We start from the raw sequence: 16,979 nt of genomic DNA, 5'->3' as shown, positions 1-16,979 counted from the left end.
ATTGAAAGAGGCCCGTCTTTCTTCTTCTTTTCTAAAAAGCAATCTAATTGAATGGCATGGGCTCTTTTTTTGAGAGATGATCCATATGTTCCCTAACATATCTTTGTGTGAGGTTTAGGACAATTATCTGATGTGTCTGAGCACTAGTACCTGCATTTCTGAATAATTTTGATAAGATAAACTTGCTTAGTGATTTTGGAGATAGAAATGAAAGAAAAAATAGAGCTCTATATTATGAGTTAGATTAAAATTTCAGTAGGGAATGTCACGAATTATTATGATCTCCATCAGGATTTTAGGCTGGTTATAATGGCTGTGTACATTTTGTATGTATGGAAAGAGGAAATTTCTCATTGAAACTGACTTGTCAAATATTTCTCTCAAAAATTGTTTGCAGCATTAGTGCCAGCAGTAGTTCTCAAGGTCTGTCTCAGCCATCCACCCAGACGACTCAGTATCTGAGAGCTGACACGCCCAACAATGCAACTCCTATCACCAGTAAGAGTTAATTTAATTCTAAAACCAGTTTACTAAAGTTGTCTATGCTGTTTGCCAGTGGTCCTGGAATGGTTAGTGTACTTGTGGGACATGTTGTGTAAATAGTATCTAAAGTATGCAAAATGAGGTATGCTCTTCAACTTTTGCTTTCTAGAACATTGAATGAAACATTCTAAAATTGAGGTATTGCAAACGAAATTTAAGTTTAATTGCTAGAATTGGTGTTGCTTTGGGGAGATTTCCCAGAGACTTTAGATTATAAGGAATTGTTTGATGGTCTTATGGGCCATGGTAAAGACTTTACATTGTTTTTCAGTCACAATAGGAAGTACCCCTGGAGAGTTTAGAATGTCAGATCTGATTTCCTTTTTTGGACTGGCATTTATTCTTTAGTAAAATAAGATTAAGAATATCTGTCCCGTACCCAGTACCCTATTGTGGTTTTTCAGTACCCGTCATGGAAAAAAAAAAAACAGGATTTTTTTGAGAAATGGCTGATTCCAAGTCTGGGTCAGGAAGTGAACAAGATAAACCTGGGACATGTTGCTAAGTCAGATCAAGGAAATAGCTAAGACTTGAAGAGCTCCTGCTAGCTAAAGTTGGGACCATTTGATCATCAAAATGAATAATGACTATAATGAATTAAAACTTAAAATGTGTAAAAATCCACAAATTTGTAATAATTCCTTATTTAACAAAATTGTTCATGATGAGAGGTGACTAAGGCTCCAGTGAATACCTTACTCTACCAACTGGCTACATGAACTGTATTTCAGGGTAACCAGATGGTGCTGGCGGTTGAGCGGAAATGTTTCTTTACAGATGATTCTCAGCTAACAAATGTGGAAGGAATGATATAATTCGAAAATCACATGTGCAACTCTTGATAAAATAGTTGATTCAGAAAAAGATCATCAGTGATTAAAAGGAAAATGGGAAACTGCCATTGAGGGATCAGGCTTTGACTACCCAAATCCACTGATGAACTCAGCATTACCAAAAGTAGGGGACCTAGGTATTTCGTACCCAAGGATGTGATGTACCATTCATGAAGTATTCTTGTGTCTCCCTACTGCACCCCCTACAAGTTAACCTAGATCTAATCAGGGTTTTAGACCTGACTTATAGTTTATAGGAAATACTACTGGAAGAAGTAGATGCCAAACATTTTCCAGGGTAGCCGACCCAGTTTCTTCAATAAGACAGTGGCAAGAAAAAAGGAGGGGAGAAGGCATTCTAGAGTAAATGAAATTTAAGGGAAATAATAGCAGCTACCATTCCCTCTAATGAAGAAAGAAATATATGCTTTTTAGGAAATATGATCAATGTGAAAGTAGTTTAAACTACTCAGAAGAGGCACATCATTGCTTTTAATGTTCAGATAGCAATCTTTGCTCATTAGAATGGATTCTTAATTGTTATATGTGACCTCAAAGAGGTAGATAATTGTTGTTATATATGCTAAAACATTTTCTTAAAAAAGTCAAAGGAAATACATTTATTTGTCTTTTAAAAATTGTGGTTGCCATCAATAAGAAATTTACTTGTTTGTAATTGTGGCCATTACCTTAAGGAGCTAGATAATTTACTTACCTATATGTGCTAAAAACAAACACTTGTTTTAAAGGTCAATAGAAATATATTTGTTTATTAAAAAAAAGAGGAAGAAAAAATATTTGAAGGCATAGTAGCCAAGAATTTTCTAAGATAACAGAACACAACAGACCACAGATCCAAGAAGCTAAGAGAACTCCAGGTAGAATTAAACATTCACGTGTACTCTCACACCTAGACATATCATAGTCAAATTGCTGCCGATCAGTGGTTTCAGGTGTTGTCAGCCTGCATCTATTGTAAAGTTGCCCAGAACCTTTCATGTGGTTCTCCTTGTAACCATTGATGATCATTGTGTAAGCCCACTAATTTTTAGGGGGGAGGTTTCTTCCCAATATCTGCTAAAGCTAATAAATCATTAGAGATGCCATTCCAGCTTCTACTTGCTAACACCAGATTTTCCTTTTATTCTAACATTTTTTTCTTGAAGTGAAAACTAATTTTTGGCTGTAAATTCTGTTTTTGCTGTCATTGTTTTAAGAATGAATGAGAATTAAGGGAACTTAATAAATTTGAATCTCACAATGATTTTACTAGGATGTGGTAATACCAGAATAATTAAATTGATTATGTATTTTGTTTGAAAAAGGTTTGAAAAAGAAAATCTTTTTCAAACAAAATAACTTTTTTTGAAACTTTTTGTTTGTTCAAACAAAACTTTTCAAATGAAGAGATGTTTGAAAAAAAAAAAACCAACTTTTCAAATGAAGAGATGTTTGAAAAAATCTTTTTGAAAAGTTGGTTTGTTATGAGACTATATTAGAAAATCTTTTGGGAGAAAAACTGTCCATAAGAGAGATTAAATGAAATTCCACTGGTCAAAGCTTGTTTCATTTGGCTAAAAGGCAGTTTTAGCCAAATAGTATTACCACTATTACCAAATAAATAGTATTACCACTGTTTATTTGGTAATACTATTTTTAGGATTTCTTGTTGCAGCTCAGAATTTTAACATTTTACAGTAGTATCGTGGTGGGTAAGAAGACATTTCTTTAACATTTACTGTGGCCTTCAAATAACTCTCCTAGTTTATATATATGCCTGTTTCCTTTTATGATTCTTGCACTCATTCCTGTGACTTGTGTCCTGAGGTTCTAACTGAACTAGTTGACCCCAATACCATAATAAGGGTATTTATATTGCTTGGTTTGGCTTTGTTGGCTCCTCAGGTTATCCTACCTTGCGGATAGAGAAGAACGACTTGAGAAGTGTCACTCTTTTGGAGGCCAAAGCCAAAGTGAAGGATATAGCAATATCCAGGGAGAGGGTAACTCTAAAAGACGTACTCCAGGAAGGTATTTATTATCTCAAAGTCAGTTTTTTAAGTATGATTTATTGTTACCACTATAAACACTTTTTTCAAAAATTTAAAAAATTTCATTTCATTTTGTGTCTAAGATAAGGATAGGAAGCAGTGTACGATTTTTCTTTTATAAAAATGATTTTTATTTTCTCTTTATACTTTAATGTGCCTTGTACAACTTTGCTGCAGTTCTTGATTTTCAAGTATATTAAGGCTTGTATATTAGTGTTTGCTATGTTTAAGGTATATTCTCTGTTTAGTTTTTATTTAAAATGATCACTACCTGGCAGGTCTCTTTGAAATATTCTAAGTTGTTTCCTCTGTGTCAGATAGTGTGGGGATTATAGCAGAAGGAACAAACATAGGCTCTGGTTTTGGTCCTAAGTTCTAATCCCACATTTTATTCTCTGTGTGACTTTGGAGAAATCACATAATGTTCTCAGTCTCCAGTTTCCTCTTCTATAAAATTGGACTGTGTTGTCAGCTCTTAGACTAGTTATAAAGACTAGATGAAATTAGGTACAGTAAATAAACTAACGCATAATAGTGTTTTCCAGGTGTTACTACTCTTCCCTTCCCCTCTCACTGGGCCTTCCTTTCCTTTTTGAGTCTGAGGGTGTTAATAAGGGAGATGCTGAAAGAAGAGGACAGAAATTAATAATAAAATACTGCACTGAGCTCTTCATGTTGTAAATAGGGAGTTACTTTTTACCCCCACCATAATTGAATTTGGAATACTTTGGATACCTATGAGCCCTCCTTTGGTGGTTGGGACATATTTATGTCAATCACAGCTAAGTCAGGGACTTAAACTGTCCCCAGTAGCAAATGGTAATTAATGGAAGCATATTTTCTGGTATGTTTTTCAATGCATGATTGCCACTTGTTATAGTTGTCTGTTTTCTAAGCATAACTGGTTTGCAGATCTGTTTGCAATCTGAACAGAGTAAGTAGGTCAGGTAGCATTTCCTAAAGAATGAAAAAAAAAAAAGAGAGATCAGTTAATAATGTTATATTTGCAGTTTCTTTTGGTCTCTGAGTGGGATAGAATAGGCAGTCTATTGTAGTGGTATGATTTGAGAAGAAGGAATTCTGAACTAGGTAGGGTTTTTCTTTTTTGGTCTTTTCAGGCCCATAGTGGTTTATTTTAAAATTCTTTTGATTTCAGAAAAGAAAATATGGTGGCTGATTAATGTTTAATCAGGTCAGGTTCACTGGAAATCTGATAAATGCAAATAAAACAATAGTTACATGCTATTTTTTTTTTACGTTAGATTGTGAAAAAGTAAAAAGATAATTTCTAGGTTGATGGATATGGAGGAAACACATGCTCTTTTACATTGCTGGTAGGAATATGAATTGCTATAACATTGTGGTAAAGTAATATGTACATACATATTTTTGTATATGTTCCTTACATCCATTGTTTTTAAGTGTATGTAAATCTATGTTTGGGAGTAATACTTTTTAAATGGCACTAGGTACTGGGAAGAGGAGATGAGATTTTGCAGTGTCACAGTGCAAGGGAGTTAAGATGCTCAGTCAAGCAAGGTGAACTGGGTGGAGAGAGAAGGGAAAACCTTTGTGAGGAAGACAGGGTCAGGGTTTGTAGCTCTATGTATTGACTCAAGTGTTTGAAGATATTCACTCAGCTTCAAGCAAAATGTCTTAAATAAAGATTATCCAAAGCCTTTTCTGCCTCGAGCGTAGAAGTTCCTCTGTCTCTAGGCCACAGTGAGACCTGATAGATGGGTACCAACAACTCTACCTCATAGAGTGAAAGGCATTAGATCAAGCCTATTTGTATGCTTGCTATCTGCAGCAAAGTTAAACTATTTGCAGGCTTATCTTTTAAATTGTGAAAGAAGGAAAGTAAAAAATTTTCTAATGAGAAAGAGTAAAATGAGATTCGTTTTCAATGATCATCTTGTTTGGGAGCTTTTTATGGGCAATTACAAAATAACTAATAAAATCTGGATGGATTTTAGGAACACATTTTACCAGTGAATTGAAGTCTAATTGGCTTGTCTGAGACCTTCTGAGGAGTGAGTGGTAGAAGGATCAGAACCCAGGACTGTCTGGATCCAAACTTTGTACTCCTTGGCCTTCCCTTGAAGCTGCTTTTTAAAGCTCTGCAGCAGAGAGGAAAGTTCTTTTTTGTCTTTTTGTCATTACTCTGAGGCTAAGCCTAGAAACTCATAAATGCCATTGTGGATACATCATTACTGAGCTCCAGTGCTCCTGGCTACATCATTAGTTTATTTAGTATAATTCAGAAAATTTTTCATATACTTAGTTTAGATACAGTGTTCTAAAAGCATGTTAAGATGTGTAATAGTTACAAAAAAACCAAAGATTTGAGTCTTTTTACTGTAGGGCTAGAGTAATGTTGTTGATCACATATGGCCTTGTTATTTTTGTTTTATATTGTACCAGAAAGTTTTGTACTGTAATTTTATGAAGGTTATCATATGATCTCATTAATTATTACTTTTCCTTTTAGGTACTTTTGGGCGTATTTTCCATGGGATTTTAATAGATGAAAAAGATCCAAATAAAGAAAAACAAGCATTTGTCAAAACAGTTAAAGGTAGGAGCTTTTTTCCTTAGTATTTCCATGATGCTCTTCTGTCTTAGGTGGCTCATGCCAGCAAAATTCTGTCTCAGTTTTCCAGTGTGTGCCACACCTTTTAAATCAGTCCATGTTAATTTAGCTTTTAAAAAAAGTTTAGTTTGTATGAGCCTAATTTTTTGGGAAATTTGGGTTCTTCTCATGAGGTATAGCAAAACAGAAGTCTGCTAAATTAAGACATGAGACATTTATTAGATATTACTCATTTAATTGCATGTCAAACAGCATCCACGTGATTTCGTTGTTACTATATCTAATGTTGGTATACTTTTACACTTATAGCCATAGTTGGAATTGCTGGCCTAAGGGTGTGTACATTTAAAATTTTAATAAAGGCCAAGTGCAATGGCTCACGCCTATAATGCCAGCACTTTGGGAGGCCAGGGTGGGCACATCACCTGAGTTCAGGAATTCAAGACCAGCCTGGCCAGCATGGTAAAACCCCATCTCTGCTAAAAATACAAAAATTAGCCAAGCGTGGTGCCTCGCGCCTGTAATCCCAGCTACTCAGAAGGCTGAGGCGCAAGAATTGGTTGAACCTGGGAGGCAGAGCTTGCAGTGAGCCAAGATCATGCCACTGCACTCCAGCCTTGGTGACAGTGAGACTCTGTCTTAAAAAAAAAAATTTAATAGATATTGTTAGATTGTCCTCTAAAAGATAGCACTGATTTATATTGTCATGAACAGAATACCTGTTTTCACATATTCTTCTTTTGGGCCAGCGTTTGAAATGTGACGCCTACTTTTTAATTTATTCATCTATATAAGTTATTTAATTAAAGGTTCTCTATCAAGACACTATAGTGTTATTTATGCAGGCATATGGCTTATTTCCTATTACTGGTAGATTAGCAAGACTTTAAAAAATATTAGAATTTTAATTATTTACAACAGATATTTGTAAAAGCTTAAATAATTTTGAATTAAGGGCTGGTGCAGTGGCTCACAGTTGTAATCCTAAAGCTTTGGGAGGCTAAGACAGGAGGATTGCTTGAACCCAGAAGTTCAAGATCACCCTGGGCAATATAACAAGACCTCTGTCTCTACAAAAAATAAAAAAAAATTAGCTGGGTGTGGTAGCATGTGCCTGTAGACTCAGCTACTTAGGAGGCTGAGGCAGGAGGATTACTTGAGCCCAGGAGTTCAAGGCTGCAGTGACCCCTGATCATGCCACTGCACTCCAGCCTGGGTAACAGAGCAAGATCCTGTCTTAATTTTTTAAAATGATAATAATTCTGAGATAAGTCTTATTTGCTCATTTAAAGAGAAAGAAAAATGTGATAATTTATAGGGTACTTAATGTCTGCCAGGTCTGATATAAATTGAGAAGACAAGGTAATAATTTCAGAAAAACAAATTTAGCACTTTCCCTTCAGAAGCTGAAGGGAAAATTAAATTCAGTTTTATGAGTAGAAAGTGATAAAATTTTACACAGTTTATGAAGTTAATTTATAAGAACTGTTTCTAAATTTACTTAAAGGAATACATAGAAAGTATGAAGGGTTTCTGTTTATTGTTTGTAAAAAGTTGGGTTCTGCCAATCTAACAAAAAATCTTTGGAATTGCTTTTAATTGAACAGAATTGCTTGTTTAAGGCTGCTACGAATACTACATCTATACTCACACACCTCTTTAATCTTTTCTAAACAAATGGTTTAACTTACTGTATCATTCTATATTTATTTTATTTATTCACCCCTTCCAAGCTACAAAAACGTTTTAAAGGGTAATATTTACATTAGGTCCATCCCTTCTTGTCCTTTTGGCTAAGATCAAGTATAAGTTAGGTCCCAGTAGGTTTTCTAACTAGTTTTGAAGGAGAGTTTCCATATTACTTTTTGTAAATGTAAAATTTGAACCATGAGGTTATTAAACAACAGCCTTTTGTTACTCCTTTCTCATTTTTTATTTTAAAGGAAACTCCTTAATTCAAATATTTCTTCTAGGGTTTGTAAGTGTTCTATAGACTCTGTGGAACTGGGCTAATATTGACTTGTTCTGAATTAAGGAAGGAGGTTTTCATACAAAATTGGGTTGATTCAGGGTTGGAGGAAGGGATAAAAGGAAATCATAGTGATAAGAAAACACAGTGAGGATATGTGGCCTGTTTCACGAGATAAAACTTCTCTTTCCATATATGCTTGACTTGTAGTCACTCTTTGTTTCTGTGCTCTACCACTGTAATTATGATGTTCTCTCTGAGCTGTGCGGAAATAAGAGAAAGCACAGCGAGCCCATATGGGGGACAGACGGGAAGTGCATTGACCAGGATACTTGCCTCAAATTTGTTAGAGAGAGCGTGCCACATGACCGTCTCTGAGATTGATTATTTTGGAATGCCAATTTCATGGTTTTAGCTGTAGCCACATAGAGCTGACCAAGGGCTTTCACAAATCTATATGCTTTGTTACATGTTGCACAATTAGAAGTGTAGCATAAAATACTAAAAAAAAAAAAGGTGTTTTAGAAAGCACTGACCTTTGCCTTTAGGCATAAGCAGAAAATTGGGAGTTGGCCTTTTAAAGCTATTCATAATTTTATAGAGAGACTTCATAGATATTCCAGTATAAATTTCCAGAGATTGAAATTGGCAACCCGAATCTTGCACAGTAAATATAGTGAAATTGAATTCCATAAAATAAACAGATCAGTTTGGGGTTACTGGTATTAAGTTCTTATTTTCTTTATTATAGCTACTACATTTTTATAGTTTTGTAAGTAAGCGTTTGTTTTTAAAAATCATTTTGTGCATCCTTGGAACTTTTAGAATATATTTAATAGTATCCTTTTCACATGTATACATCTTGAAGATAGACCTTTTATTATGTAAAATTAAAAGACTAGGATGAGACTGGGAAAGGAATCTAGCGAAATGAGTTTTTCTTACTAACTCGATAAAGTTATTTTATCTTTAATTGAGTATTCTTAGATCACCATTCAGTTCAAGTGTCCTTTGTTTTAATAGAACATGCTTATCAAAATTAAAAACTTGAAAAAAGTATGTACAAAATGACACATCCTGAAATTACCATTTGTTGTAGTTAGATCTCCTTACCAGTTGAGGGAATGGTAAAGTCATTTTAACTGGGCGAGGACTTCCAACTATTACTAGCTTTCAGTCCTGAAAAGATCCTACTAGCCCCCAGTAGTCCTGCCCATAATTTCATTAGAAGTTATTTAGGTTATAGAAAGAGTAATAAAGTCACATTTTGCCATTTATTAAGAAATCCCAAGTTTTAAGCAGTTTTTAGACACTTAGAGTTTATTCTAGCAGACATTGGTATGAAGCATCTTTTCCAAAGAAGTACTAAATGTTTTAGATCCTTGGCTTTTTGTCTACCCATTTTACATTCCTACAAAAGTCTTAACTAAGAAAAGTCGCTTGGAAAGGGGACACTAAGTAGCAAGTAATGGAAGTGAAGCAAGAGGAAGTGAAGCAGGAATGAGATTCCAATGGGTAGATGTGGAAATCAATGGATTTTGAGATTTCTCAGCTTTGATAGTTCCACATTTAAGGACCAAATGTGACAATCATAGTATCTGAATTCAGTGGATTGGGTTTTATTGTTGGTTCAGCATTTTCCTAAGTGGGTCTACAATGTGAATCTTGGCTTTGCCAGTCTTTTACATTTCTTTCTTCCTCTTATTACATTGGTCTGAAGCTTTATAAATTATTATTTAATTAATTTATTTATAGACAGGGTCTCACTCTGTCACCCAGGCTGGAGTGCAGTGGCACAATCATAGCTCACTGCAGCCTCAACCTCCTTGGCTCAAGCAAGCCACTTAACCTCAGCCTCCCAAGTAGCTGGGACTACAGGTGTACGGCACCACACCCAGCTATCTGTCTGTCTGTCTATCTATCTATCTATCTTGTAGAGATGAGGTTTTACCATGTTGCCAGCCTGAGCTTTACAAATTATTATTACTGTTCTTAACTAGTGATGTAAAAATTCGTTATGGGTTTCTTTGAAAGGGTTTTTAAGAATACACTATTATGTTTGTTTTAACATTTAAAAACTATTTTTTAAAATTCAAACTCACTTCTTATTTGTTTATTTTTATTATGTTGAGAGACGGGGTCTTGTTCTGTTGCCCAGGTAGGAGTGCAGTGGTGCAGTCATGGCTCACTGCAACCTTGACCTCCTTGGCTCACGCAATCCTCCAACCTCAGCCCCCTGAGTGGCTGGGACCGCTAGTGTGCACCACCATGCCCAGCTAATTAAAAACAACTTTTTTTTGTAGACATAGAGTCCTCTGTGTTGCTTAGGCTGGTCTGAAACTCCCAGCTTTAAGTGATCCTCCTGCTTCAGCCTCCCAAAGTGGTGGTATTACAGGTGTGAACCACTGCACTTGGCTGCATTTTCAATTTTATAATAGAAATATTCTTTTCAAGCAGTGGAGAAATTCCTTTATACTGTTAAGGTTATGGTCCCTATATGATGAGGAATTCTTGTGGATTTGTGCAAATATTTGAAGGTGTAGACTTAAAGATACTGATAACAGTGGCTCACGCCTGTAATCCCAGCACTTTGGGAGGCCGAGGCGGGTGGATCACGAGGTCAAGAGATCGAGACCATCCTGGTCAACATGGTGAAACCCCGTCTCTACTAAAAATACAAAAAATTAGCTGGGCACGGTGGCACGTGCCTATAATCCCAGCTACTCAGGAGGCTGAGGCAGGAGAATTGCCTGAACCCAGGAGGTGGAGGTTGCGGTGAGCCGAGATCACGCCATTGCACTCCAGCCTGGGTAACAAGAGCGAAACTCCGTCTCCAAAAAAAAAAAAAAAGATACTGATAAATTGCATTATCATGTTTTTGTTTCAAAAAAAAATTGACGTAAAAGTTCATTATAGTTCCGTTTTGCTACTTTTGACCAAAAACCATGAGTTCAGAAGCTAAAAAATTAAAGTGGCTTAATTCTACTTTTGGTTATCATATGAAAGTTAACTAATTTTTACTCATGTATTATTAGTTCTTTTTGTTTGTTTTTAACCACAGAGAAGTAAAAAGAAGAAAGCAACAGAATAGGCCGTAAACTCCAATCATAACTTTCGTAGTCATTTTATGCTTGTAATGTTTGTTAGGTTAGAATGTATAAACAGAACAGAAAGGTACGACATGTAAATTCTCTCATCTTGAAAAGCAGCCATCATAGGTAAACAATTCCTTAATATGTAAGAAATATTAAGATATGAAAACACAAGTTGTATCTTGTTTTTAAAATTTAATATACTTTAGAGATCTTCCTCTGTGATTACCTGTCTCATTTTTTTAAAGTAGCCACATAGTACTCCAGTGTGTCAATTTAATGAGTTCTCTGTTAATGGGTACTTCAGTGGTTGAGTTTTTTTGCCATTGAACAGTGCTCTTGTTACATTATACATAGATGAGCTTTTGTGACTATATCTGTAACAGAGACTCTTAGCAGTGGGATTGATGATGCAAGGTGTATCTGCATTTAAAAATTTTGTTACATGTTGCTTTCTCCATCTACCCAAGGTACTATTGATGAGCCTGTTTTTTCATACTCTTACCCAAACTCTTAATAGTAGGTAGCGGATATTTTTATGTCTCAATTTGACAGGGGAAATGGCATCTACCGGTTTAATTTGCATTTCTTTCCTTAGGACTGAGGCTATAAGTTGTTTTGTAATATTGTCATTTGTTTTTTATTTTCTCAGTAAACTGTGTGTTTATATTCTCCACCTCTTTTTCAAATTTTTTCCTTATTGATTTATATGAGCTATTTAAACAGTAAAAAAGGAAGTAAGCAGTATACATGCCTCATGTGTTACAGATTTATTGCATTTTCTGCTTTGTTTATGGAAACTTTATTGAATTTCTAATTTTGATGTAAAAATTTCTGGGAAAGTTGACCTATTTAAATGAGACTGCAGTAGAATTTTTGTCTAGATCTATTTAGATTGACCTGTATAATGAAAACCTACCTACCTTATAGTTCAAGATAATTATTTACTAATAGCAGAAAATGTTAATGCCATATATGTTTAGTATTATTATTCAAGACAGTTTCTTTTCTTTATATAGATCAAGCTTCTGAAATTCAGGTGACAATGATGCTCACTGAAAGTTGTAAGCTGCGAGGTCTTCATCACAGGTGAGAGGAGAAACCACTGGCATTTCAATGTTGAGCATGGCAACACTTGATGCCACATTTTTATTTGCAGAACATTGTGATGACTTTTGAATTGAAAGCTTTGTAGAATAACTTACTTTTTTTTTCTGAATATAAAAGTGAAATGCATTCTCATTCCACAAAACTTACAAACACAAGAAAGAATAGTATGTAAGCCCACATCTGGATAATCATAGCTAATCTAGCTAATCTTTCCTGAAACAGTTTATACTTATTTATGTGCATACTTCCCTTTAAAAAATAGAATGCTGGTATACATATGTTAAAAATATTTGTTGTGAGATTTTTGAATATATAGGACCTCAAAGTATAATAAACATGAATAAATCTACCTTCTAGATGCAGTGATAGTTAACATTTTGCCATATTATCTGTGTTGTGTTTGTTTATGTATTATCTATCTTTATCTAGAGATTTATATCTCTGGATATATGTATCTGTGTATTTGTGTGTAGAAATATTTTATAGTAAATTAGACACCTCAGTACTTTTAGTGCATGTCCAGCATGTATTTTTTAAAAAAAGAAGATACTTTTCTTTATAATCATAATACCACTGTTGTCTTTGACAAAGTTAACATGCTTCTTAATTTAACAAAACAAGGTATCTGACTTTTGATGTCTGTAACTGTAAATGCATGTCGTCATTTAAAAAGGCTACATAGTAATCCATTGAATGGATGTACCACATTTTATTTAATCAATTTCTGGTATACAATCATTATGGCATAGTATGATTTTTTAAAAATACTTAACAGTTCTGTATGAAGACTTTTTTAAAAGCTTGGTATTGGTCCTGTTCACACAACTATAACAAAAAATTCTACCTTTTAGAGCCAGAAGCAGCTTAAATGTAACACCATAATATGTGACAGTATCAATATTAGAGCAAACATTTTTTAAAGCACTATATAGAGGCAACATAATTTGTATGCCTACTTAAAATTTGATTACATATGTTTAAAAATAGAACTGTGGTCATCCGTGTTGGAAGATGTTTATAGGCTTCTGAAAAAATATATTTTAGTTTCTGTATACTTTAGACAGTTCCTTGAGTTCTGTTGAAAAATAAGGTGACTACCCAGAGCCTTAGTTTTGAATTTGGTTATATTTTGGTTCATATTCAGAAGAATTTGAGGACCTAAAAAGAAGGAAGCCACAGTAAGATCAATAAAATGGAATGAAAATGAAACTTGAGTTTTTTGGTATTGTGGTGGTAGAAAAGAAAACAAATGAGCCAGCAGTAAGGGGAACAAATATTTTTACCGTGATTGAACATAAAACAGCTCTTAGCTTCTAGGCAACCGAGGGTGAAGGAAATGCTATAAGTTGATAATCTTAGTAGCAGAAGGGAAATAAATAGTTGGAATATTGTCCTTTTTGGCAGTGTTGAAAGTGCTTAATGGTCTATTACACTGACTAGGGAGAAGAGCCAAAGGTGTTTAATCCTAATATATAATGTTAACCTATTACTTAGGTACCTAGCCAATATTCTTACCCCAGTGAAAGGTTTGCATCACTTCAGCACAGAGGTGAGTAGCAGGGATAAATGTAGACAAAGCCAAGATTTTCCCAAGAAACAGTTTTATATCCACTGTAGCCCTAAAGATGGCTTGGCTGAAAAATGCTCTGAGGAAGCATTTGCAGCATTGTGTCTCATGCAGTTTTAGGTTGTAAGGTTTTGCAGCATCCCACCAGGATGAATTAGCAGTCTCAGGGGGTCCTTAGGGAATGGAATGACAGGACATTCTAAATTGGGGTTATTTGATACTGGGCATTCAGTGCTTGAGGAGAGTCTTGTAATGATAGGTTGTTTGATTATGCTTAATTGTTCTTTCTTCTACGAGGTGATAGCAGGACTCCTAGTTACAATGAACAAAACATTATCAATACGTAGAAAGTATATTATTCTTTCCATTCACTGTAGCAGTTCATCTCTTTTTTGTTTGTTTGTTTGAGTTGGAGTTTCACTCTTGTTGTCTGGGCTGGAGTGCAATGGCGTGATCTCAACTCACCATAACCCCTGCCTCCCAGGTTCAGGTTCAAGTGATTCTCCTGCCTTGGCTTCCCGAGGAGCTGGGATTACAAACATGTGCCACCATGCCTGGCTAATTTTGTATTTTTAGTAGAGATGGGGTTTCTCCATTTTGGTCAGGCTGGTCTTGAACTCCCAACCTCGGGTGATCTGCCTGCCTTGGCCTCTTGGGATTACAGGCATGAGCCACTGTGCCCAGCCAGTTCATCTAATTTTTAAGGTGACCAGGGCCTAGCACACATTTCAGTTTGATCCCTCATATCTGTAGACTATTCATAGCTATATGTATATATTTGTTTGTTCATTCTTTTATTCTAATGCATTCAGTACCCATTTTGCACTTGGAACTGTGCTAGGTAGAAAGAATATAAATGAAATGATTTTCAGAGATCATTTATAGAAATTATCAAGCAAACTTAATACATTCAGCAGGAAAAGACACCTGTTTTCAGATTTTACCTTTTTAGCTGGCTGTGGTATATAATACAGCATGTTTGCTTCATGTTTTAACATTTCATGGTTAAGGATTGTACAAGTATTTAAGTGTTTTAAAGCATTTTGAAATTATTTCTTTTCACACATTTTCCCACTGGATTTTATAAAACTAATTTTATTATAAGTTAAAATAATCAGCCTACTTTAATTTCACTGGAAGTACTTCATATCAGAGTACTCTTGAGCTATTTCTGCTTGTAGTTTGGCCCTTTCATTGGCCCAAGGATGCCCAATGGTGAGTACTTCTTATGCCAAATGCCTCACAGCTCTCCCTCTGTAAGCGCCCTCAACAAGACTGAGAATTAGAGGCAGTTCTTGTGTTAAGCCCCACAGAACCTACCCTTCCTCTACCTTCTTTATTCTGTATAACACTTCCTCTCGCTTTCATTCACTCTACTTAAGAGATTTGGACTTTCCTCTTTATTCTCCTTTCTGTTACAAAATGGGCAAAATGAAAAGCAGCCATTTGTACTTTGAAACATTTTCATGAAGTTTGTTACCTCTGTCAGTGGATTTTTAATCCTGTGGTGGTGGAATAAAAGATTTGACCTCATCCAGCAAACGTAATGGATACAGTGTCTTTAACTCTGCTAAATGAATTTCAGTCACAAAAAAAGAAACAGAAATAATCTTTGGTGGGTTAGAGATTGGGCAATTAGTTTTTACCCTGAAATCATAGCATGCCCAAGTTAATCCTAAGTGTGAACCTGTAGTCATTTTAGTGTTCATGGGAGCTGGTGGAAAGAAGGCTCTGTGATCTTCCATGTGATCTCCCTTGTTCCTCTGGGAGAGAAAGTCTGGTGGTCCAAGGGAATGCAAAGGGTGTTGAATCAGATGAAGATCTGATTTTTTTCTCCATGTACTTGCTCTTTGTCCTTGGCAGATTACCTAAACTTTATCTCCTAGCATGGGTTTCCTTGCATATAAAGTGGAACTCCTAGTCGTTGCCAGTCGTAGAGAGGTTGTCTCTTACAGGTTTGCTGATCTCTAAGTCCTCATTTTCCCACTTCCTCAGGGTTGTGCTTTCCATGTTAGTAACTTCTGCAAATATGAGGGGAGTGCATAGCTTTGCCACTTGTGCACTGGTGTTTGTGCCACAGTTTTATAACTGGGGTTTAAAAAGTGATACATGCTCAATTGAGATAATTTTTAGGAAATACAGGAAACAAGGCTGAAATTATAGTCTCACAAAGACAACTCAACTCTGCATATTTCTGTGTAGACCTTTATTATTATTTTTCTCCATTTTTATAATTACCTTGCAAATGTGAATTTTGTATCTTACTTTCTTATAAGGTTTTACTCATATTTTCATATTGTTATTCTTTCATTACTTTTGAACATTCGAGCTGTTTGGTACTTTTACTACTAATATTACATTAACTATCCTTTTTCATTAACTAGCTTTTTTATGTTTAATGTATTTCCTTATTAAACATCCTTAGAAGCAAAATTTGCTAAGTAAAGGAGTAGGAATGTTTTAAGCCTACTTGTTTCTGTTACTTGTTATTAAATGTTTGTTGTATATAGCATAGAATACAAAGTGTTGGGTGTAAAAATTGAATTTACCTTAGTTTTTGTCTGCTAGCAATTTTTAACTTAGTGGGGAAAATGATATAATTATGTAAAAAGTTACATAACCTTGGGAAAAATGAACAGTTATTTCCAGATGTCAGTGGAGGAAGTGTTATTAGATAATAGGATGAAATGTATGTATGCATGCCATATAAATTAAAATAGGAAGAGGATTGTCCACCACATGCTTGGTTTCATTTTGCATATCATAGTAAGTAACTTTTTATGGTCGGCGGGGTCCCTATGTTATAAGTATGGAAGCTAAAGCCAGGAGACAGATGGTCACACTGATAGTAATTAGTAAATCTAGGATTCAAAAATCGGATTCTAAATCCAATGTGACCAGCTAAGAACTTTTTGGTTTTGCGGCAGTTTCAGCCTTTTAGAGACCTTTATGATGATCCTATTCTTGACCACAGTCTGGATTGGGCCTTTTTTTTTTTCCCATGTGTGATAATAGAGTGGAATATTATTATCATAATAGACTCATGGGCAAGTCATTTTTTAGATGTCTCTGATTAATTGCCCTTTGGAGTAAAGATACAGTGTGGTTAGAGTGTGCCTTCAGAAAATCCAGCCCACGAGAAGCAACTTTGAGTTTATGACTTTTCCTTACCAAGAATGTGCATATATGGGGAACACTTAAGTCTGGTTTAAAATATAGAG

At 35.1% G+C, this 16,979-nt stretch overlaps 1 protein-coding gene across 4 annotated transcripts in view; it reads left to right on the top strand.

The window, feature by feature from the left end:
* Positions 1-16,979, top strand: part of RYK (receptor like tyrosine kinase) — a 137,266-nt gene that overhangs the window by 103,364 nt on the left and 16,923 nt on the right. For 3 of the 4 annotated variants that reach the window (XM_064378708.1, XM_064378707.1, XM_064378705.1), the window contains 4 exons: positions 398-499; positions 3,274-3,407; positions 5,919-6,005; positions 12,101-12,170. In XM_064378708.1, coding sequence (XP_064234778.1) covers positions 398-499; positions 3,274-3,407; positions 5,919-6,005; positions 12,101-12,170 — 393 coding nt within the window. The remainder of the gene's footprint in view (positions 1-397; positions 500-3,273; positions 3,408-5,918; positions 6,006-12,100; positions 12,171-16,979) is intronic. The other variant, XM_064378706.1, reaches the window with a different exon arrangement.

This window comes from Aotus nancymaae, unplaced genomic scaffold (assembly GCF_030222135.1).
Source record: "Aotus nancymaae isolate 86718 unplaced genomic scaffold, 86718_ANA_hifiasm-v0.15.2.pri h1tg000019l, whole genome shotgun sequence".
Lineage (NCBI taxonomy): Eukaryota > Metazoa > Chordata > Mammalia > Primates > Aotidae > Aotus > Aotus nancymaae.
Note: the sequence above shows the minus strand (reverse complement) of the source record. Positions and strands in the feature narration are given on the sequence as shown.